Source organism: Furipterus horrens, unplaced genomic scaffold, assembly GCF_987537825.1.
Source record: "Furipterus horrens unplaced genomic scaffold, mFurHor1.1.pri manual_scaffold_12, whole genome shotgun sequence".
In the NCBI taxonomy this organism is placed as follows: Eukaryota; Metazoa; Chordata; class Mammalia; order Chiroptera; family Furipteridae; genus Furipterus; species Furipterus horrens.
The window spans coordinates 4,018,573-4,041,642 of record NW_028327182.1 but is presented as its reverse complement, the minus strand read 5'-3'; the positions used below and the strand labels follow the sequence as shown (position 1 = coordinate 4,041,642).

Sequence of the window (23,070 nt, the reverse complement as noted above, 5' to 3'; positions counted from 1 at the left end):
TGCTTGTTCCTTACTGTTTTGACTTCTTTATGTATTTTGATACAAACTCTTTTTACAAATGTGATTTGCAAAGTTTCTCCCAGTATACCTGCCTTAGCATTCGCAGTCTGTCATAAAATTTTCAAATTTTAAAGATCAATTACCTCAAAATAAAAAGTTTAATTAAAGAAAACAAAACTGTTCTGAAAACCCTCCCCGCCACTGACCGGTCCTGTCCACATGGGTCTATTTCTGAACTCTGCTGCGTTCCGCTGACCTAGGGTCTCCCTTCACCCTCCCCCGCCCCGTGTTGGGTGCTGTGGCTTTACAGCAAATCTTAAAACCAGACCAGTGTGAGCTCGCCAGCTTTACTTACCTTCTGTTCATCTTTTAAAAAACTATCAGCTACCCATGCCGAGCAATGACCACACCCCCAAATAAAAATCCCAGCTCTTAACTTTAAAAATCTTAGGATGTTTTCAATGTCTTATGATCCGATCTCTTCTAAATCTAAACTACTTGCTATTTCTGTTACATTTCAATTCCCTTTATTCTTCTCAAGTAAACGCTTATAAACAATCACTTGCATCTCTTTCCCTCTCCTTTCAGCCTGACCCTCTCCATAAATACTATTTCTGTAAATGTCCTCCTCGTGTTCTGGGGAATATTTCTCTTTAAGCTTCAATTTAAATAAATTTCTGGTTGTTCCGTTATCTAAAGAAAATCCTCACAATGAAATAAAAAATTATTTCGCTGGAAGTATTTTAAAGTTTATACGTCGTTGGAATACCATTGTTATTCAATACAAATATGCTGTTCAAGTGAAAGGATTAACAGAATTCTTTCTTTTACGTGTGTAAGGAAAAAAACGAGGAAGCCGACCTGAAGAATGCAGACAAGACCGCACCCTCAGCCTAAAGCAACCGCATGCCCCCCCCCCCCCCCCCCCCCCCCGCAGCGCCCCAGGGAAGCGCAGCACCTTCTCGTTCCTCACGAGCTGCCTGCGGATGGCCGAGTCCCGCCGGAAGCACAGCGCCTTACAGCAGGGCCCGAGGTCGCTCAGGAGACTCGCCCTTTCCTCTTTGCGGAGTAACGCGGCCATATTGAGAGCCCCCAGTTCATGTTCAAAGAGACTGTCTGCGTCTTTCAAAAAACACATACAGCCATTAAGTTTTCCTAAAATATGAATACGTCATCAACTACTTCGATGAATATTACACAGGTCTATGCTTTATCGAAGTTAGCAATATTCATGAAAATTATTTTACATAAAAGGCAATATACATTCCCTGGTAGTCTGAAACAAAGATAAACACTCTGACAGCCACTTTAAGAGATAAGAAAAGCAGACTCGGGAGAGAGAATCTAGACACTGATCGCTAACTATGACTGGGGAGAAAAGTTCAAGTTAAGAATTCGTGAAGTCAAATTCAGAATATCAATACACGTATCCTTGGGTGAGCATTAAAAATAAATAAAAAGCCAATATTGTAAGTGCTACCTGCGAACAGAAGCCTTTGGAAAGGCACCCTAACAGCTCCCGCACACAGTAGACAATGAAAGTAGAGTGGAATTACCTTTGGGTTTTTCTAGAAGTCTCTGGCACGTTTCTTTGACTTTGGTAAAGAGTTCAGAACCTGCCAGCTTCTTAGAGATGCCGACCCTCAGCATGACGGCCCCAGGTGTGAACTTCAGGAGCGCGGCCCCGGGCTCCCGAGGTTCTTCCGGGCGCTTGGGCATGAGGCCTGACCAATCCACGTCTATCACGTCCAAGGGGTCTGTAAAAAGTTAAAGAGCAGGGGTCTCTTTACACCAAGAAACAGTATCCTTGTTATCTACAGAGAAATATAAATTGTAAAACATGAAAAACTATTAAATAACAAGTACTTTAAACCAAAAATTTCATATTCTGAAGATGAAATCTTTTCTGTAAACACCAATACTTAGAACCTAAGGACCTTTACAAATAAAAAATCTTTCTTACCAAAAGAAAACAAGTAAGCATACAAAACTACAAGCATACCCATTTCTAGAAATAACCCATTAAATTTCTTGAGAGATCCCAATGAAAGAATTCCATTATTTCACTAAGAATAATCGGTCTGACGTTTGAAACTTGGTATCAAAATCCTTTCACGGGTTAAATCTAGGGATCTCGTTTGCAGGCATGTGCACACACACACAATTTTACTTTTAAAAACAGTTCACTATGAAATCACTTTCTAAATTGCACAGCTGCTCTTATTAATAGTGAGAACAAATGATCCATCCATGGACAAGGAGCAGCTGAGGAAATTAACCAAATAATGTTCTCTTTAGAAACATACGATAGCCGGTGATAAAGATAACAATCATACACTTTCTGTATTAGTAGAAAAAAAGGTGAACTCTAAGAGCAAACTGAGTTAAAATAAAATGTAATATTCTACATAACCAAAGATCCTATGATTTTTTAAAAACCCTGAAAGCCTATTACTAACCAGCAGACCGGCAGGGTGACGACGCAGTGCAGTGAGCTCTGGGAAAGCATAAAACACCCTAAGGAAAGTGATCGGTGAAGTCAGAAACTGACAGAAGCCTAGGACTAACATCACATATAACCTTGACAACTGTAAATTTCCAGGCAGTCATTTTCAGAAGCTGGGGGGCTTTGTACCCTATACCTACCATCCAGAACACACCAGACGATCAGTATTTAGTTAGATTCCACGTTATTTAGAATATGAATCTTAAACCCCAGAAAGGAAACCTTACCATTTTGCTATTTTAAACGAGGCCCCTCCCAAGTCACAGGCAAAGTCTCCTTAAAAAACGAGCGCAGCGTTTTTACTGCCTATTGTCACTGAGTGCAGTTTCCAGTTTACTGGCCTTTCAATGTGCGGGGAAACACAAAGGGACCGCTCTGACCGCCTCTCCCTCACCGCTACGGCACCGGAGGGCACGGAAGGAAGGGCCCCACCCCGCAGACCGCGCCCAGCCCACAAGCCCTTACCCGGCATCCTCTCCTCCTCCTGCGGGTCCTCCCGCTTCTCCGCGTCCCCTGCCAGGATCTCGTCCAGCTCATCGTCACTGATGGGCTCGTACCCTTCCCCAGCACCGGACCCCAACGAGTGCACGTCATCCAGCTTGGAGTCATCCTCTCCTAATTAGAAAAATTAATTCCAGGGCAGAGAGGGCGTGAGAGGAAAGAACATCTAATTCAAACTGAAGACGGAGAGGCTGTGCACACTAAAAAAATTAGAAAAGCACCTTTTCACTAGAAAATGATATTTTAAATTATTCAAAACACTTGTTAATTCCAAAAGAAAAATGAAAAATTCAATGAGTCAAATTTAATTTTAATGGCAAGACCACAATATGGGCAGCTATACCAAATAGGTATATGATTATAGTTAAAATATGAGAAATAAAAGCTAACATATTAATGTTATATGGTGTTAATTTTTATAGTAAAACTTTAAGTAAATCCAGACAAATTACTAACTTCAAAAGGATGCATTATTTCTTCACCTAAATTCATTTTTAAAAACTTGCAAACTTATTAATGAAATTTATCTGAACCTTAAATCTTAGTTCATAATATTTAGCTCGTATGGAAGACTTCATTACAGCAACCCTCCCTGTATTCCCCGACCCACCCTTCCTGCCCCGACGGTCCCCGACACTCCCCGCCAGCGAGGGAGCACCGTCTCACAAAGCCCTGCAACGCGGCTCTAACACCTGGAGTAGCGCCACTGGTGTACGTCCTACGTCTTCCTTTTGCCAAGTTTCTCAGCCACCTGGTCTCCTGGCGGGTTAGCTGTGAGCTTTGATTACCCTCAAGTTACAGAGCCCATTTAACAATTCAAATTATTAGTTACCGATGTACTTTACTGAGTTTCCAACACCAGTTTCCAAGATTCAACAGTATGCTTTATAGGTAAAAATTTGCAGCGAATACAGTAACTATGAGACGTTTCTAATCACTCTAATAACTTCCTAGTCTATCCAGCTCCACAGTAACCTCCCCATACCCTTATCAATGCACTTACAAGATAGCCAATTTTAATAACTTCATTATACAAATATGTAACCAAAGGTAAGTGCAAATAGGGTTTTAACTTTTCAAGTTCACCCAACTCATTTTCCCACTTGAAGTGAACAAGAGGCTTTATCTCACAGCAGGTAATTCCCCTGCAAATTGCTATGCTCTGTTATCAATGACCACAACCAATGAAGCACCTGGAAAAATGGTCACAAGAGAACTCTGAAAATTATCAGTTCAATTATACACAATTATACCCAGGGTTGTACTTCTGCTAGTACCATGGCTCACAAACTAATTAATCTAAAACTATTTAAACTAAAAAATGAGAGGAACAGGTAATTGAAGAATGCTGACATAGAGTGTTTCTGTCAAGTAGATAAAACATGTAACAGATGGCATACTGGAATATTTAATGAGTTAACCAAAAGGAGTAAGGATGTTTAATTTTCAAAGAATGTGAATTTTACTCTGGGCCCAATGCGACAACATGGCCAATGAAGAGAACAGTGAAATATTCCTGCTTATGTATCAAGCATCCCAGAAGTTTCTGGGGGTCTTGAGGTGGACAGATGATGTCAGAGCAGTGCAAACAGAAGTCTACAGTCGATCTGCCATTAAAGGCAGTTTCAGGCTGTGTTACGTTTCATGCATGTTCTCAACTGCCCTAGAACACGGGAACCACTAAGTCTTCTGCATCGCTCTGAACCAACAAGACACTTCAATTTTTACAATTTCTCTCTTTCTAAACATGTATCGACACTGCATCTTATTTCGTTCATGCTTATTTGAACCAAGTCTGCCTTGATAGTACTAAAAAAACAGGATACGACCTTGCCTTTTACAACCGACTTCCCCGAAACACAGAGGAAACTCCCCGTGTCCGCGAGGGGCGGGGCGGCGCGGCGCTCACCTGCCGCACTCCCGGCCCGCTCCGCTTTGTCCGCGTCCTGGAAGCCCTGCGCAGAGGCCGGCTCTCTGTCCAGCCTCTCCTTCTCCAGGGCTGCCGAGTCTCGGGAAGAGCCTTCCAGGTCCCTTTCCTGCTCAGGCTCCAGTGTTGCTTCACTGCGTTTCATGGACTCCATCTGAGAACTTTCAAAAGCCCTGTCCCTGTCCACGGGATCAGCAACGAGTCTCTCCCTTTCCCTGTCCGAGTCTCTCCGCTTGTCTCGTTCCCGCTCCCGCAGCCTGTCCCGCTCCCGGTCCCGGCCCCGCGACCAGTCCTTCTCCGCGTCTCGGTCCCACTCCCTCTGCCTGGCTCCCCTCCTGTCCCGCTCTCTGTCGTGCTCAGACCGGTCCCGCTCTGGAACCCTGTCTCTGCTGTCAAACGACCCGGATCTGGAATGGACCTGCCGATCCGACTCAGGAGAGCTTCTTCTGGAACTATGGCTTCTTGAGTCCCGGCGATCTAAAGTAAACGTATCAAATACAAAGAGTTCATGTGCAAAACAGAAACAAAATGCTTCATTTTAGGGTCCTTTACAGCTTACAATTTATCTTTTTCTGTATTAATTCCCAGTTACCCAAAAAACTCACTTAAGGAAAAACTGACCTCCCAAAGTGCTCACTGAAACATCTGAAACGGCCGTGGCCGGGGCCCCAGTGGGCTGGCATGTCCTCCCCCACGCCAAGGGCTGCGGTCCGCTCCCCAGCTGGGGTGCATGTGGGCGGCAGCCACTCCCCCAGCGTTTCTATCCCACACAAATATTTCTCTCTCCCCCTTCCTTCATCTCCAGGATTGACAGCCATGTCCTCAGGTGAAGATTTTAAAATAATAAATAATAAAAATAAAATATGCAAAACACACGTTTCCTCGTCTGTTTCCACTAGAACCATAGAATACCTTCCGAGAAAGAAGTCCGTAAAGCGGTTAAGCACTAACAGAACCGGTCACTTCTTTATCAGGTCCCTTCCCATCTCCCCGCTTTATTTTCTGTGGCCAAGAGCAAGTCAGCGGCTGCTGGAGGGGCTGAACTGGTGGTGAGCAGAACGACACGCCTGAGTCCCTTATTATAATGTATTAACGCGACAACAGCTAACACTTTGGAGAGATGGTTCAACTTCTGCTCCGTGCCCTGGGCTCCAGGGCGGCATGCAGCCCGCAGCTGGGCGGCCACTACAAGACGGAAAAGCGCGGCGACCGGGGCCGCGTCCGCTACCTGAAGACGTGCTCCGGCTGGGCTCTCCGCGCCGCAGCTGGTCGATCCTGGACCTCCTCTCCCCGGGGCCCTCCAGGCTCCTGGTCTTCTCTCTGCCCCTGGAGCCGCCGTGCAGGCCCCGCTTCCGGCCGCCCTGGTCCTCGCCGCTGCGGTGGGCGGAGTCCGTGGACGGGGAGCGCGGCCGGCCCGACGCGTGACTCCGGCCGCTGCGGTTGCTCCCGAGGCTGCTGCTCCTCTTCTGACCCGCGGGCCTGCGGTGCGACGCGTCCTCGGCCGGCGCGAGCGGGGCCTCCGTTCTCTCTGCTCGCGCCTTCTGGCATTTTCGGTGCGAGTCTTCGCCGGCGCTGCCCGGGGCGGCGGGGGCGGGGACGGTCGCGGTGGAGGAGCCGAAGGAGCCCCCAGGCCCCGCGGCGGCGAGGGCCGGAGCAGCCGCAGCAGCAGGAGGCGGTGGGGGCGGCAGGGAGGACGGGGGAGGGGTCCCCCCGGGGCCGGCAGCGCTGGCGGCCCCACGCTCGGCCTCGGCGCCCTCTGCGCGGTCGGGCACGTCCTCGTCTGACCAGTCGCTGAACGCCGTGTCCTCCTTCCCGTGGGGGTCGTCCATGGTCACGTCCTTGCCGCCGGACACGTCCAGCAACCCCTGCTTGGTGCTGAGAGGGGGCGTCCGGGGGCCCCTTTTCCTCTTACTCTGCTGGGCCGCATCCTCGTCGGAAACGTCGGAGTCCCCTCTGGACCGCTTGTGCTTCTTCTCAACGCCCTTCTTCTTCTGCCCCTTCCTGGGCGAGAACACCGGGCCGCCCTCGGCCGCCGGCTCTGCGCCGGCCCGCTCCGCCGCCACGTCCTCCTCCTTCTTCTTCTTCACGGGCTTCTTCGGGACCTTCGCCCTCCTCTTGCTCTCGTCAGGGGCAGCGTCGGCCGTGTCGCGATCCCCGGGTGGGTGGCGCCCCGTCACGTCTTGGGCGCGGATTCTCGAACTTTCCACGGTTTCTGTCTGTTCTCTCTGCTTATCTACACAAGGAACTTTCTCTTTGAGCTCTTGCTCCTCATAGCGCCTCGAACTCTCTTTTCTCTCTGGTTTCCGCTCTTCCTCTTTCCACCTGCCCTGCCTGTCTTCCGGGAAGTGGGACGGGCTGAGAGAGTGAGACTCTTGGGGTCGCACGACCTGGCTCAAGAGCCTGTGTCTTTCGTCTGCACAGAAAGAGGAAAGTAATCACCAAGTGAACAGACTTGCATGTTTCATACAAATAATAAGAAGCTAATCTTTTATTCTCATCTTAAAATTTAAGAACCGGCAATGATTTCAGTAAAAGTAAAACTACAGCTCTACTGCCAACAGCAGGGAGCGACAGGCCATTGTGACGGCATGACCGGATTTCCAACGCACACGTCAGGCACACAGAAGACACGCTAAGGCCACAGAACCAGAAGGGCCTCCTGGTTATAAGGACGTACAGACACAGAACAGGCTCCACTCACTTTTATCGTCCCCACTGTTGTACGTGTCACTGTCGGGAGAATGTTCTCGCCGGCGCTTTGGTGACTGATGAGGGCTAGGACTCCCTTCGTTTCTATAGCGCTTCCTAAATTGGACAAACAGATGTAATTTATAAGTTCCAGGAGGTGAAAGGGATTTCTTTACTATGTTTTTTACTATTATGTCTTCACTATAACAAAAACAGGTGACTGTAGGATAGCAATATTGTCAGAGCTCTATCACACACGGGGCATCCAGCATCTTTAACAAAATCCTTCATTTGCTAAGACTTAGAATTGTGAACTCAACGTAAACGCAGCATGTCTTCCTGTATCCGTTACATATGCAGCTGGGAATCACTGGACAGAAATACTGCCCGGTGGGGACGTCCACCTGAGGACGCCACACAGCCACGGCCCTCTAGTCAGACTTGCTCATTTCACATTTTTATGCCTCATTTTGGGAAGGCAAATGACAAAATATTGGCTTCAGAGTCAAAACAGCCATGTTACTTATTAACAACCTTCGGCAAGTTCCCTGAAGTCACCGAGTTTTAGTTTTCTCAGCTGAGAAGGGGGAAGCGAGGGTCCATCCCATGACCTTGGAATGAGGGATGAGTCAGTTACGTCCAAAGCTCAGGGCCAGGCACACTGTGTAAGAACCAGCGCCCTTTCCCTTCTAGGGCCCCCTGCTTAGTGACAGAGGAATAAAGTAACTTCTGTGTCCGTCACGTTTCTTGTTCTTCAGGTGACCTTTAAGTAGGCGGTGATTTATGTCTGTGGGGACCTAAAACGTTTCTGGTGTGTCCCTGCATGTTCATCAAATTGTGACTCCAACTTTTTACTGGCGTCGCTTGTTACTGAATCCTCGGTCCAAAGCTGAGGATCGCCTCTCAGCACAGCACTCCCACGGAGGCTCGGTTCCGGGAATGAGCACCGGGGGGGCGGAGCGGGGTCCGGCGCAGCTGACAGCGCACGAACCTAGGTTGGTGCCATGCGTCACCCGAAGTGCGCCCCCCTCCGGCCTGCGCTCGCCCCTTCTTTCAGTCTGGGCTGGTGCAGGGACTTGCTATGGCAGAATGTGGTACAGTGACACTGTACGTTAGGAGCGTCAGAACTCAAGAGGCCTCGCAGCTTCCGCTCTTGCCTGCTTGGGGTGTTTCTACCACCCTCCGTGCAAGCAGAGCTCGGGCTGCCGGAGGACGGGAGGTCACGTGACGGAGAGCCGCGGTGCCCTACCCACCGGCCAGCCGCGTCTGCCACACACGTGAGGGGGGCCACCTGGGGGCCATTCAGGGCCCGCTGAACTGCCTTACGGACTCCTGATGCTTTCTTTGAGACCATATGAAAAGCAACCCTAGACTTCCCAGACACTTGAGCAAGTGAACTTTTTGGTTAAAAGAAGGGGGAGGAGATACCTTCAGATATATTTATGAAATAACAAAACCCATTTTTGTCCCCAATCACCTACTAGACCCCACAGCCCGAGAGAGGTCTCTCCCCATCTCCCCCTCCCCCGTCGCGTAGTGGCGAGCCCCCTCCACTCCGAGACACGGTGAACGCGTCCGCAGCCTGGGGGCGGAGACGGCCTCTCAGAACACGGAACCCACGAGGGGGTATCGGGAGTCCAGAGACAACTAGCCAAGCCCACGAACTAGTTATAAAGTGGGTGTGGCTCCAGGTCGCTGTTCTATCGCTTTTACCTTGGCTTCCTGTTAAAAACAAGTCTATAGCAGGTGGACAGGCCAACCTGCCGGCAAAAATGTCATTCAAATAAGAATGGTTAATTACACTCCCTGGATACATGACCAGGAGAATGAAAAAACTACCAACCGCGCGCCAACCAGCCTCACTTTGATCGTCTCTCCTCGTGCCCGTCTCGCAGAGCCCGGTCTTCTCGGACATCTTCGCGCTTGTCCCTGCGCTCCTCGCGGCCCTTGTCTCTGTCCTCCCAGTCCCTCTGGCGCTCGCGCTCCTTCTCCCGCTCCCGCTCCCGCTCCCGCGCTCGCTCCCGCTCCCGCTCTTCTCGCTCTCGCTCCCGTTCCTTCTCCCGCTCCCGCTCCCTCTCCCTCTCGCGATCGTGGTCGCGCTCTCGCTCCCTCTCCCGGTCCCTCTCTTTCTCTCGCTCGCGCTCCCTGTCGCGCTCCCTGTCCCGCTCCCGTGCGCGCTCCCTTTCCAGCTCTCTTTCCTTCTCCCGCTCCCGCTCCCTCTCGCGCTCCCTGTCCCGCTCCCGCTCCCTGTCCCGCTCGCGCTCGCGCTCCCTGTCACGCTCCCGGTCCCTGGCCCTTTCGTCCCCCCTCTCGTCCACTCTGTCTACTCTTCGGTCCTCTCTTCGTTCATCGCGCTCAAGCTCGTCACTCCTCCCCTGATGGCGGATGGGTGAGCTTGGTCTTTGATCTACAATGAAAACCAAGTGTTGTCAGTGATTAACTTGACCGATAACCTACTGGTAAGACAGTCTGGCAAATCTGAAATGTCATCTGTGTATAGGGTCACAGTGGCAATAAATATCAATCGGGTACTATCTTTACTTTTAATTTAATTGTCCAAATAATCACCCCTCGATGTTAAAGAACGATTTTTTCTTACAGGTGATTTTCATTCGCCCTCTGACACGTGCTCTGCTCCCCAGAGACCCCACGCCCCCCCACCCACTGGCCCGCCTGGCCCTTCCTCTGCGCCCCGGCCCTGCCTCCAGCCCGCTGCTCCAACCCCGCTCTCTGCAGTCTCTACCCTTCACCTCTGATCTTCTCTGTCCCCCCAGCAGGACCTGAGAACACTGGTGGCAAAGGATAGGGGCAGCAGGAGGTGTAGAACATAGGAGCTGAAGGAAAAAAAAAATTTCCCTCGTAAGTCACACCTCGGATTTCAGGCAAAAACACACACATCACAGTGCAGCTACTACGTGAAGGAGATACAGTAGAACAAAACAAGCATTTGCTCCTGCAATATCAGTTTCTTATACGCTAAAATACTCAGGGTACCGAGGCTTTGTAATCTCGAAACACTCAAACGTAAAAAGTGTTCGTATCAGTGATGTTGCTAACTAATAACTACTAGTAAATTAAGTTTTACTTAGTTATATAACTACTCAGATGAGCTGTTTTTCTTAGAATATTAACTGATAATCTCATCACATTATATATATATCCATGAATCATATAAACACAGAGAAAACTAATGCATGATGCCCAAATGCCCACTTGAGCAGGAAATTAGTCTGGGATCAAAAAAAGTATAAGAAAAGGGCCCTTCTTCCACGGACACCCGTTTCGGAAAGCAGTTCCCTGCGGTGGGGTCTGGGTCACCGTGACCCTTCTACTTTTATGTTATATAATACTTTCCCATTCATTATGAAGGCCAGACTATCACGGAACCGACAGATCTGCACGTGGCACATCTAACATCAACTGATTTAAGCAGAGTAATTTTAGGGTATTTCCAGGGAAGGGGTCAGTATGTTAACTTGAATTTCCTCTCACCACAAATGAAAGAATTATCCATATTTACTCTTCAGAACCAAAGTTCATGAAATTTTAAAGCTAAAATAAAACCAGACCTAATCCAGCCCCCTTCCCCTTTTCTTCTTGAACACACACAGAAGCTGGAGTCCAGAATTCACTTGCCCACGTCACAGAAACAGCAAGTATCTTAGAACGTTAGAACTAGAAGCTGGTTCCCTTAGACTGTTTCTTACTTTTGCAGAAACCAACTTAAGTTTAAAATGGTTTTATCGCACTACACTTCTGATTCTTGGAATGCTGTGTGACTGTCTGATTTCCTGACCTGGGGGTCATACTAACGTCACAGCAATTTAAAGGAAGCTGAAACAAACTCCATCTTGCAACTTCTAGTAGTAAGGGAAGAGCCTATTTTAGTCACGCTCTTGACAGAGACAGAAGTCTGTCTTCCCAACCGAAAAGACAATGTTCCTTACGTCAAAGAAAGTGGAAGGACTATAAGAACACGACTTGAATGTCTGAACTATCTTCTCTGTCCTTTCCCCGAAATGTGTCCTCTGAAGGTGTGCTCCGTGTCACTGTTTCCTTTGTCTTGATGAGCGACCCACCCGTTCACGAAGCTGGGAACCGGAGTCCCACCAGGCTCAGGCACCAGCAACGTCACGCTCAGAGCAGTTCCTCCTTCCCTGTCCCCCCATCGTCCCTGCGGTCAGTACTAACTCAGACCGTTAGGTCTTCTGAGGCCTCTGCCACCGGCGGGCTGTCCCTGACTCACTGACGCTCTTTTGACGAAAACTCTGTCCTTCCACTTGCTTAAAAGCAGCGACCTTACAGGCAGTGAGAGGGCAGGCACATCCGCGGCATTTAGCCGGACTCCCACTGACAGCCCGAAGCCTCCCCAGCCCCTTCTCCTCGCTGTGCTCCCCCCAGCCCCCACCCCCGCCGCACGGCTTCAACACGTGTGCGCCTCGTCGTCCCGCATCCTCCCCCCCCTCCTCTGGGCAAACCCCTACAGTCCTGCAGACCACAACCCGGTGCCCTCAGTTTAGGAAGCTTCCTTGGACTTCCCAGAACCCTGTTTGCTCCCCTGCCTTCGCACAGAACGCTGTACAGTCACGGACCTCACCACGCGTGGGCACCTGCTCGTGCCCCCACTAGCCGGGGAAGAACTAAGGGCAGACTTCTGTCCCCGAGCAGAGAACAGGGCAGCTGGGCACCCCGGCTGCCCTCACACTCCCTGCTGCTCAGCTACTCCGGGCACCCTGGTCCTCCCGAACTCGGGAACACGTTCGGCTTCCCCACCCCGGGGAAGCAAAGCGGCCCGCCCTGCCCCGCACACAGAGGCCCGTCCTCGCCCTCCGTCTCTGCAAGGCCGCTACCCTCTCCCCGGGCAGCGCTGCCTCCGGGTCAGGGTCAACGCCTCCAAAATTCTCACCAACACTCTGGACCAAAGAAATCCCTCTCCCACCCTTTATTCCTGTTTGGGTCCCGTGCTTGTTCCCCCAACAGCACCGAGCGACTGCTCCGTTCGGGGGGGGCTCATCTTTACCACCACCACGTTCTTCAAGCGCAAGGGCCGCTGTGCTCCAAGCTCCCAGCAAAGTGCCGGGACTCGGTCAGCGTGTGTACAACGCGTCACTAACCTCTCAGTCACTCCTCTCTCTCCGTCACACAGACGACCTCTAGTGAAGGGTTACAGTGAGGCACAGCAGAGAGAGAGCGGGACCTGCCTGCAGTCAGAAGACCCAGTTTGAACCCCGGCTCTGAAACTCCCTTCTCTGCAACACTGGCAGCATCACCACCCTGCTCTTGGCCCAGACCTCTTCAACGATAAAACATGTGTTTCCTTATACCCATCCTCACAGAGATATTAGATAAATGGACTTAAAGGGTCTTTAAACTATGCACTCTCCAACAGCACTGTAAAGGATATTAAGTCAGAGAGTACAGAGCAACTGTCAAAGCCCCTGCCACCCCAGTGGGGGGGGGGGGGGGGGGACAGAAGTAAACGTAAAACTGAAAAACTGAAACCAACCACCCCCGCCCCGCTCGGGCCTGACACAAGGAAACCGGAGCCAGGACACCACGCTACGGGGACAAATGTGCAAAGTGCACTCAGGGCCCTGTGTAGAGAGGTACACCAGTGTTGGGGAAGAAGTCATCTCAACGAACACAGAACAAAGAAGCTCCAGCCTCTTCTGTACCTAAAGGAACCAGGCATATCTTATAACCGAAATGCATTAGGCTCACCCGAAACAACTCAACCCAACCTGCTCCTACGCGACCTGCGTCCTCGCCTCCCCGACACCCCTCCACGTGCGCTGCGTCTTGGAGACTGCATCCCCCATCAGCCTTCCCACAGGAAGACACGGGGTTACCTCTTGGCTCAGTCCCTGTGAAGCCTCAATGCTCAATTCCCTACTGTCAAGCTTTTTAGGCCAAGAATCTCAGCGTTACGGAGCCCTCACTCAGGCCCCAATATACACAGGCAACGAAAGCACGTGGAAGAAAGCACTCACAAGCCTTCAGTGGCTTCTAGTACTTTTGCTTCAAAATTCATTTAAGAGATCATCTAACAGAGTAACAGGAAATGTTTAGCTTAAGATATAAAAGACTGTAAAATTAGCCCTGGCTGGTGGGGCCCAGTGGACTGAGCACCAGCCTGTGAACCAAAGGGTCACTGGTTCGGTTCCCAGCCAGGGCCCGTGCCTGGGTTACAGGCCAGGTCCCCAGTTGGGGGGACCTGAGAGGCAACCACACATCGATGTTTCTCTCCCTCTCTTTCTCCCTCCCTCCCCTCTCTCTAAAATATAAGTAAAATCTAAAATAAAAGGAATGTAAAATTAGCTAAAGCAAGCACTCCATCTTCTCAGGAAGGACACGACTACAATGTTCCTCCAAACCACCCCAGACCTATGATTAGCATTTCCCCCCGTTCCTCCTCGGGGGCCCTTACGAAGCCGTTCCTCACGGCCGGTGAGTGAGGGGCCAGGAGGCTCACATGAGACGGTGTAAGTGTCTCCTGAACCCGAAACGCCTGGGACGGCGCCCACAGCCACGTTTCTGAAGGGCTGTGAGCTGCGCGGCTCAGGGGAGACACGGCAGGGCGCCCCGGGCCTCGCAGACGCAGGGCCACTACCTCCGCCCCCCCCCCCCGCGGCCCCGTCGGAGCTGGCGGCCAGCTGCTGACAACGCCCTCCCAACACTAAGTGAACGAGAAGGATTACGCGGACAAACGGAACAGTTTCAAATGTGTCAGCCAGCACAAGCCTTAAGACATCTTATATTAAAAAGTAAAGTGATAGCTTCTTAAAAAAGAAACGGCTCTCCCAGCAACGTCGGTCCCTGCTGCACGAGCCCCCGGACCAACCTCTCTCTCGGGTCTCCCGGCGGTCCCTCTCCCCGTGTCTTCTCTCAAAGGAGGGGTCCCTCGGTGGGTCTCTGCCGTCTCTCTCAGAGTACCGGTCTCTTTCGGGGTAGCCACTTCGCGTTTCCCAGCTCTCGTGGTAGCTGCCCCCGCCGTGACCATCAACTTGAGAAGATCTGGTGCCGCGGCTTCCTAAACAGAGATTCACACGTATGTTCACACAGACACCATGTTCAACAGGTTTCGTCAGGAACAACCCTTCCCACCAGGAAACGTATGAAGGGGTCTTTTAATTCCCAAGTGGGCTCATCACTGTTGACAAGACTGCCAGCCACTGGGCCAGAACACCTAGGGGGCTAGCTAGTCTCAGGGACCCTCACCTGCAGTGAAGTCACGGAGCAAGAAGACACAGTCCAATTAACCCCCAAAACAAAATAAAAACTACGGATCCACCTCCAATTCACAGGCATATCATGAAACAATAAAAATACGGACACGGACTACTGCTTTGGGTACAGTTCATAGCAAAAACATTCCAATACAGAGCCAAGGCCTTTTGTCGGCATTACATGGCACCTATGAATTTTCATTAAGAAACGTGGGAACGAAACCCTCACAGCGGCCTCACGTGCAACAGGCAAGCGCTGGAACGGACCCAAAGGCCTCCGGCGGGCGGGCAGTAGAACGGGCTGCGGACGTCCGAGCCGGGGACCCGGCAACGCGGAGACCACGGGCACGTGAGCAGCCGGGACGACCCTCAAGGACGCCACGCTAACGAAAGCCCGTTCCCACAGGGTACAACAGCGTGGTTGTGGGCCTCAGGACAGGGAGAGGACTTGGGCTGTGACCAGGGTAACACAGCTGGGTGCCCTGACCGCGGTGATGGTAACGCAAGGCTGCACGCGACAGGAGCAGACAGGATGCTGGCTCCTACGAAAACTGGAATTACAACTGCCGCATGACCCAGACCGCAGCACCCAGCTGCCACACATCCAAGACCTGAAACCGGGACCTGGAGAAGCTCTGTGAACGCTCCTGCTCATTGCAGCGTCGTCCACAAGAAGCAGCAGCAACCGGAATGCCCGCTGACAGAGGAATGGAGAGAGAAAACACGGCACGCACACGTCACGGAGCAGCGTCCAGCCTTCAGTAAGAAGGAGCCTGCCGCAGGCAACCCCAGGAACGAACCTGGGGGGCATCACACTTAGTAAGATGGTGAGGCCCAGAAGGACAGGTACCGCACCAGCCCATGTACACGTGGACTCTGGAACAGCCACACTCAGAGAAGAGGGAGCAGAAGGGCGTGGCCGAGGGCTGGCGGGAGAGGGAAGCAGGGCCCACCAGCCAAAGGGTTCAAGTTTCAGCTGCACGAGGCCCAGAGACCCGAGGTGCGGTGCCTGCAACCAGCGACAACGGCTAGAAACTCGAACTTTGGTAAGAGGGCAGGTCGTCCATCACGTATCCTCAGATCCTGATATGTGGCAATGTGAGGGGGTTAAAGCACGCACAGACAGCACAGATCAGTCACTCCTGACACCGTCGATTTGGAAAGCCCACCATTTTAATCCCACTTCGATGACCATTTTATCATACACACACAGACACCCCCTGTTCGTTAGAAATTACGTCTGTCTGAGTCTTCTCTTGCGGGGGCCTGATGGAAGTTTTCTTGAGTGTTTCGCGTGCACCGAGATCGTAGGCAGATCTAATTTAAGTGGGGTCTCGGTCAGGCCCCGCTTACCTTTTGCTACTTTAGCTCACAATTCCTATTCACAAATTTAATTAACTGGAAATTGCTTTAACAAAAGAATGATAATGAAGGAAGAAATAATACACTTAGAAATGAAATCTCAGGAGATCTGTAGTTTCTCTAGACGTAGACAGGATACAGGTAACTGCCAAGTGGAAAACCTTACCCTTCTCAGGTAACTCGGGGCCCCTTGCCCTGCTCCTGCCCATCCGGTCACTCCTGATTTCACCGCGAGACTCACTTCTGGAATCACTCCTGAATTCTGCACGGGAGCTTTCTTCGCGCATGTGGTTTCTGCCGTAGCTCCGGGACTCTTCCTGATACATGTCCTCCTTCCGATGGGCCTCTCGGCCATCCCGGTCCCTGCAGTCGTGGACGTCCCGCGTGGACCGAGACTCTCGGGGGTCACGGCTCTCCCTGCTGTAGTCCCTCAGCTCCCGGGCGTCGCGGCTGTCCCTGCAGTCTCTCGGCTCCCGCCGCTCCCTAGGGTCCCTGGCGTCCCTGCGGTCGCGGACATCCCGCGGCTCTCTGTCGTCCCTGTGGTCCCTGGAGGAGCTCTGACCCCGTTCACACTCCCGGTCTTCTCGCACGTCCTTTTCTCGATCCCTTTTGCCTCTCGTCTCTGTAATGCAATTTTGGAAGTCAAACGTAATTCCTTTCACCAAATTTTGGGGAACTGAACAATGTATTTAATATGGAGCTTTTAAGATTTTATTACAATGGTAATTCATGTTCTTTGCAGAAACAAAAGGATAAAACATAGTCAAATAAGAAAATTAAATCCACCCACAAGCTAAAGCTCCAAAGGTAGGTTCACTACCACTTAGGTGTACCGGATAAGCCCTACAGGAGATCCCCCCGCCCCAATACACCCCCACTTCAATAACTGAAGCAAGTACACTGATCTCCTACCCAGACGGCTGCCTTTTCAAAGAGACCACGGTGCGAGGCAGAGGCCCACAGTGGCTTTAATGGCCCCTAACTGACGCTCGGCCCGCCGGGCCACCCGTGACCGCCTCCCGTGGCCTACAGTTAGCAAGCTGGCTGGCAAAAGACATGGTCAGTCTTGTCTCTTGGGCTATTTAACAGAATCACACTCCTGTCTTTAAAGCTTTCTCTAGTTAGAAGCATTTTTGTAAGATTTCATAAAAAAAAAAAAATTAATCAGTAATTTTAGTTATTAAAAAGCTAGACTGAATCCCACTGATTATTTAATCCAAACCTGTTCTTGTAGAAATGAAGAGACCCAGAACTGAAATGGCTTAGTTGACCCTATACGTCAGGGGAATTTGCAAAGATTAGAGACTAGCCTTTAGGTACGTCTAGAATAGACACGGATCGATTACAGCATACACCTCATAAGAAGTCAAAGCATTAACAAGAGAACCTCAAAGAACAGACAGTGTCTTTTAAAAGCAGCTGCCTCTGTAAGTGGCTCTTACGCCCTGGTACTGCCTCAAGGCCTGAAGTTGAGACTCTGGAGCAGTTTTATGTCCAGGACGTTACACATTTCCCTCCTGTGCACTCGGTCTCCGGTGGCCAGGTCCGCAGACTTCTCCAAGCACCTCAACACCCAGTATCCACACATCCTCTAGATTCTCCCACCAGGAACTCATCTGGCCTGCCAATTCCTCAGTCCGCGTGCCTCTCAAGGACAGAAGCCCCAGGCAAGGCCTGGCTCTGTCTCCACCCCCCCCCCCGGGGAACACCTGTTTCCCCCAGACCTCCACCAGCACCGACTGAGCTGAACACGTGCTCACATCTCCCGTTCCTCACGATGACCCACCGGCCTTTGCAAACACATCCAATCACTACGTTTTGTTCTCTCCCCACCTCCCGACTCTTCCACTAAAACTGTTCTGGTTTCAGAAAACGACATCCGAAGAGAGGAACGTACATCTCTTCTATGGAAAGTTTAAGATATGTCCTCCTTAAAAAGAACCTAAACACATACGGATCCTACCTCTGACATCCATCAATCACTCTTACCACAAAAAAGGAACCCTAAAAACTCAACTGCATACTACTCCCCTTCATTAGTGGGCGTAATAATTATGCTTTGAAATAACGAAGTTTTCATTCCGTAAGTAGTCACGAAATGAACACCATATTCCTGGTCAACTCTAGTTGGTAAATATTTTATTAAAATTAATAGATAGAAATAAGAGACTTTTCCCATCTTACCAATGTTCTATAAACACTGATGTGCTGATCTGGCCCCCAAACCATGTACACAGAGATAATTCTATAAAACAGGGGCTCTCTCTGGTCCCTACCTATGCATCCATCCTTTTCTTGAGTGAAAAAAATACCTTCGTTAATTATTGCTTGCACTGTGAATAGGAAGAAAATAACCACGTTCAGCGTGTTTTGTGGGAGACCGCTAGAGCCTACTTGCAGAGGGGCTCTTAAAAGCAGGGGCAACACAAACGCGGCCAGTAGGCAGGCATGTGCTTCCTGGGTACTCCTCACGCTCCAAGGCCACCCCAGGAGACGCTGGAGACCCCGGGCAGGAGGTCGGCGAGGACAGGCAGCTCCGACGGGGAGCGCGGGGCGTCAGGTAAGAGGCCTCAGGCTGCAGGGCCAGGGGGAACAGCACCCCGGCCTCAACAGGGAGCAGCAGCAAGTCCAAAGCTCACTGAGTCTCAGGGGTCCCGAAAGAAGCACTCCTCTGGTCACCTTCCTCCTCTCCCGAGTGACAGCGGGTCACGGGTCGCTGGCTGCGCACTGACCTTGACTAGGCCTCCACCGCCACCTGTTCATCAAAACACTGGTGCTTCCGAAGCGTGCTCTCTGCTTTGCTGTTTTCCTTTCCTTCCCCTTTTCCTTTCGTTTTTTACAGAACAAGCCGTCAGAAGGACGCACTCGGAATGAACTGGCTGGAGGGTCCCAGGACTTGAGTGCACTCAAGTAAAACATCCACAGGACGCGCTGACCGAGGACACACACAAAGGCCACCGTGGGCACGTTTTAATCGCCTACATCCCCCGTCCTTCTGTGCTCCCAGGGCCCTCCTCTCGGTCCTAGACTCAGTGTAACCGTTCTATCCTATCCCCATCGGAACAGTAAGCTGGGACATCCAAGCTTTAAGGGAAAACCCGCAGCCAAGAGCTGACGCGCAGCCGGGCCGCGGCCCACGTGCGTACCCTCCCTCCGCTCGTGGCGCCGGTCGTGGGGCTGCGAGGTCCGCTCACGCTCATGCCTCCCCTTCTCGCGTGCCGGGGAGCGGTGCCGTGGGGGGCTCGGCTTCCTCGGGGGGGACGGCAGGGAGTGGGAAGACGGGTACGGCGAGGCGGAGCGCCGCAGCGGCGGGGTCAGCGTCCTCTGGTAAGACGGCGATGGGGTCCGCCTCCGACGGGGGGAGAGCGAGTGCCGCTGCACGGACGACCCCGACTGCGAGGACGAGGAGCGGTGCCTGGATGACACGGGGGAGTGGCGCTGGCCGGCGGGGGAGGCGGACCTGCAGGGCAGAAGGGCAGCTCGTGAGAACGGGGTCAGGGGCCCTCCTTTCCAGCCAAAGAAACTCTTCAAAACACAAAGCCCTGAGTGGGAAAGTTAATGCTGAAAGTGTCAATGATTCCTTCCTCTGACCATCTTTAAAGGACAGAACAAATCTCAACGTACGATCCTGAACCTTTGCTGAACGCTAAGGTCGCCCAGAGTAAAGAAATCGGAACGTCTGGGGACGGGAATCAGGCCTCAGCACGCCCTGAAGGCTCCCGGGCGACCCCGACGTGTGGCCCAGGGCGGCCCTGGGTCCGTACTTCCGACGGCCGACTCTAAATCTAACTGCCACTGTGTAAGCATCACTCAGAAAAATAAAGTACAACAGTTGGAAAAACTGAGCGATTTTATGGCTGCATCTGACAGCGTTAGTTTACGGGGACACCTGCAGAGGGAAAGGCGCGGTGAGTCTCACCACGTTGTGATCCATGACCACAGCAGAGATGTGGGGTACTCACCGCTCACTCTGCTCACTTATCCCCACCCCCACTTGGAGGCAGCACCACACCCGTTTTACAGCTGAATGAGGAGGCTCAGAGGAAACAAATAACTTATGCAGGGTCTCACATCAGGTGACTGGCAGAGCCGAGAAACAAGTTCCTGCAAGTTCAAGGCGTGTGCACCCTGTTACACTATAACTATAACTAAAAGAAAAAGGATTGAGAGAACGCTAAGGAGTTAAAGTTTTTGAGGAAATACTAATTTCATGAAAAAATTGAAAACAAATTTTAAAAGACTAACAAGGATAACCCACGCCTATCAAATCTAAGCATTTCATACATCTTGTGAACCAGAAAAATCGATCAACATACCACACTGATGTTCGTAACAGCACTGCTCACAATTGTCAAGAGGTGGAAGCCACCCCGAGGCCACAGACAGGTGAGCGGACGAGCAAAGGTGGCAGACACAGAGGACAAACTATCCCTCGGCTCTGAGAGGGAAGGCCACCCCGTCCCACATCTCACCAGGAATGCCATGTGAAACAAGCCAGCCACAAAAAGAGGGACCCAACGCGGTCATTCCAGCCACCCAGGGCGAGGGGGCGGGAACGGGAGCTGCTGCAGGACAGAGCTGGAGAGCCGTGTCAGGACAGCGCGAAGAAACTCACCCCCACTGGCTGCGCTATACACTTAACGATGAAGATCGGGAGTTTCCTTTTTCTTAATCACGACAGAAAATATTAAGTTAATGCTAACTACTGAATTACCCATAACTCAGTATGGGAACTATTAAACATGCACACACAGTTTAACAACACCAAAAGCATCACTACAGGAGCGCCCACCAGCGTCTGAGAAGGAAGAGGGTTTCAGAGGCCACAGAGTGAGACGCTGAACCACGGGCCGCACTCACTCACCTCGGCTTGTCTCTCTTTTCCCTCTGTCGTTCAAAGTCCCGCCCTCTGTCCTTTCCATCTCTGGGCTTTTCTTCTATCCGGTCTTTTACTTTATACTTTTCTTTGTATTTTTTCCCCAGAGCAGTGTCATCCTGCAGAGGAGGGGGTGGACTCGGAGTGCGGGGTCCTTTTTTCTTACTTTGGTTGCTTTTTGAATTCCTGAAGGCGACACAAAGCTATCATTAGAGGTTCAAACACTTTTGGAAGGTTTAATGGATACATTTTCTTTCCCATTTTAACAAAGAACATTTTTTAAAGGGTAGCAATTCCTTTCAATAAATTGCCTTTGATTATTTTGTATACTAGTAATCAATACAGTATTCCCCCACTTATCATGGGTATTACATTCTAGATACCCCCGCGGAGTAGGAACCTTACATGTATTCTACACTCTTAAACCTACGTAACTTCAACAACATACGTATATAGTACCACAAAATCCCGCGATAGAGAAAAATCCGCGATAAGTAATTAAATATAATATTGTTAAAAGTCCCGCGACACAGTGAGGTCGCAATAAGTGAACTGCGATATAGAGAGGGACTGCTGTATCTAAAAACAAGAGAAATAAGCAAAGAAATAACTGTTACTTATTTCATTAGCACTAGTTATTAAACAATTTATAGGGTAGAAAGAGATTCTTTCAGGAAAGAAAGTAATATAAAATAAAAATTGCATAAACTGAACCTCGGCACTTTAAATAAGATTATCTGAGTGGTATAACCTTGAGCCCTGATATAACCCAAATTACTGGACCTCACCTTATACCTGAACGACAATTCGACCGAATGCAGCATTTTGGGGTCAATATCCTTTCCCCTCAGAGCTCTTTAAACACTGTCACAATACCTTACAGTATTTAGTACCGGAGATAAGAAGTCAAAAGAGAGCCCATTTCCCCCTATGCAGGTTACCTGGTGTTGCTGTTGGGATGCATATATCATTCCTGAGACATTAAAGATTTCCTCGAGATAAATCAAGGTTTTCTGGGGTGTGTGGGGGGCTTTTTCCAGCACTCAGTGAGCTATTGCATTCTGAAACCTCAAGGCTTTTACTCAATTTCTTCTAGTTCATTTCATTAATTTTCCATATGACCCACGTCTTTCTAGTTTTATTACGTTGTTAACGCATCTCCAAATCTCTCTTCGGTGTCTTATTTTTTTTTTAAATTCCCAGCTCTCCTGCGGTTTTCCGATACCCTACGTAGGCTCCCAAATTTGACTATGATTTTCCTTTTCTAACACTCACTCTACTAACTCTAAGTTTGGCACTCTCGTTACTGTGCTATTTTGAGTTTAAAAAGTGTTTTTCTTCCAAAATATCTTTGTTTACCGATTGCTTATATTTTTATCAACTGCTCTTATCATGTCAATGCGCTATCCTCCCAAATTGTACTAAAATGACAAATTATTTAGATTTGTTCCTGTTTTCTGCATCACTGAGCGTGCAGTCTGGTACTGAGTTTGTAATGAGCCCCCTTTCTTTTCATGCATCTGCTAAGTTTTCAGTCATCACTCATTTCATTATCTATAAATTTTTATAAACGTCAACCTGAGCCTGAATCCTAGAACTTACTTTCTGTGACCCTCAGCTCTCTGCTCCCAAGGTCCCTTAGTTATAAAAAGGTACGGGACGGGAACTTCCTCAAACTAGTGATACTATTTTAAAAAGGTAACAACAGAAAAGCCACGGACCTGCGGCAGCCACTGAGAAAGCTCAGTGCTCTGACTCTTTCTCGCCACCTCCTACATCGGAGGGAGGGCCAACCACCTCGCAGGCCAGGAAGCACTAACTGCGACCACAGCTACGTTCCACCTTTGTCTCTGCCGCAGATGACACGGGCGCAAGGATCGCAGACACCAAACTCAAGAGGGAAGAACAGGAAATGCACTGTTTTGTTTCTTAAAAAGTAAAAAGCTCTGGAGCACATGTAGATGTGATAGACTTTTTAATTGTT

General features: G+C 50.4%; 1 protein-coding gene across 1 annotated transcript in view; it reads right to left on the bottom strand.

Annotated features, from left to right (window-relative positions):
- ZC3H13 (zinc finger CCCH-type containing 13) overlaps positions 1–23,070 on the bottom strand; it is a 35,324-nt gene that overhangs the window by 1,120 nt on the left and 11,134 nt on the right. Inside the window, exons 8-19 of the mRNA XM_090258000.1 lie at positions 21,075–21,272; positions 19,357–19,670; positions 16,377–16,832; positions 14,464–14,652; positions 10,373–10,456; positions 9,486–10,029; positions 7,636–7,739; positions 6,163–7,347; positions 4,917–5,411; positions 2,972–3,121; positions 1,557–1,757; positions 959–1,122 (exon numbers count right to left, since the gene is read on the bottom strand). Coding sequence (XP_090114126.1) covers positions 959–1,122; positions 1,557–1,757; positions 2,972–3,121; positions 4,917–5,411; positions 6,163–7,347; positions 7,636–7,739; positions 9,486–10,029; positions 10,373–10,456; positions 14,464–14,652; positions 16,377–16,832; positions 19,357–19,670; positions 21,075–21,272 — 4,084 coding nt within the window. The remainder of the gene's footprint in view (positions 1–958; positions 1,123–1,556; positions 1,758–2,971; positions 3,122–4,916; positions 5,412–6,162; positions 7,348–7,635; positions 7,740–9,485; positions 10,030–10,372; positions 10,457–14,463; positions 14,653–16,376; positions 16,833–19,356; positions 19,671–21,074; positions 21,273–23,070) is intronic.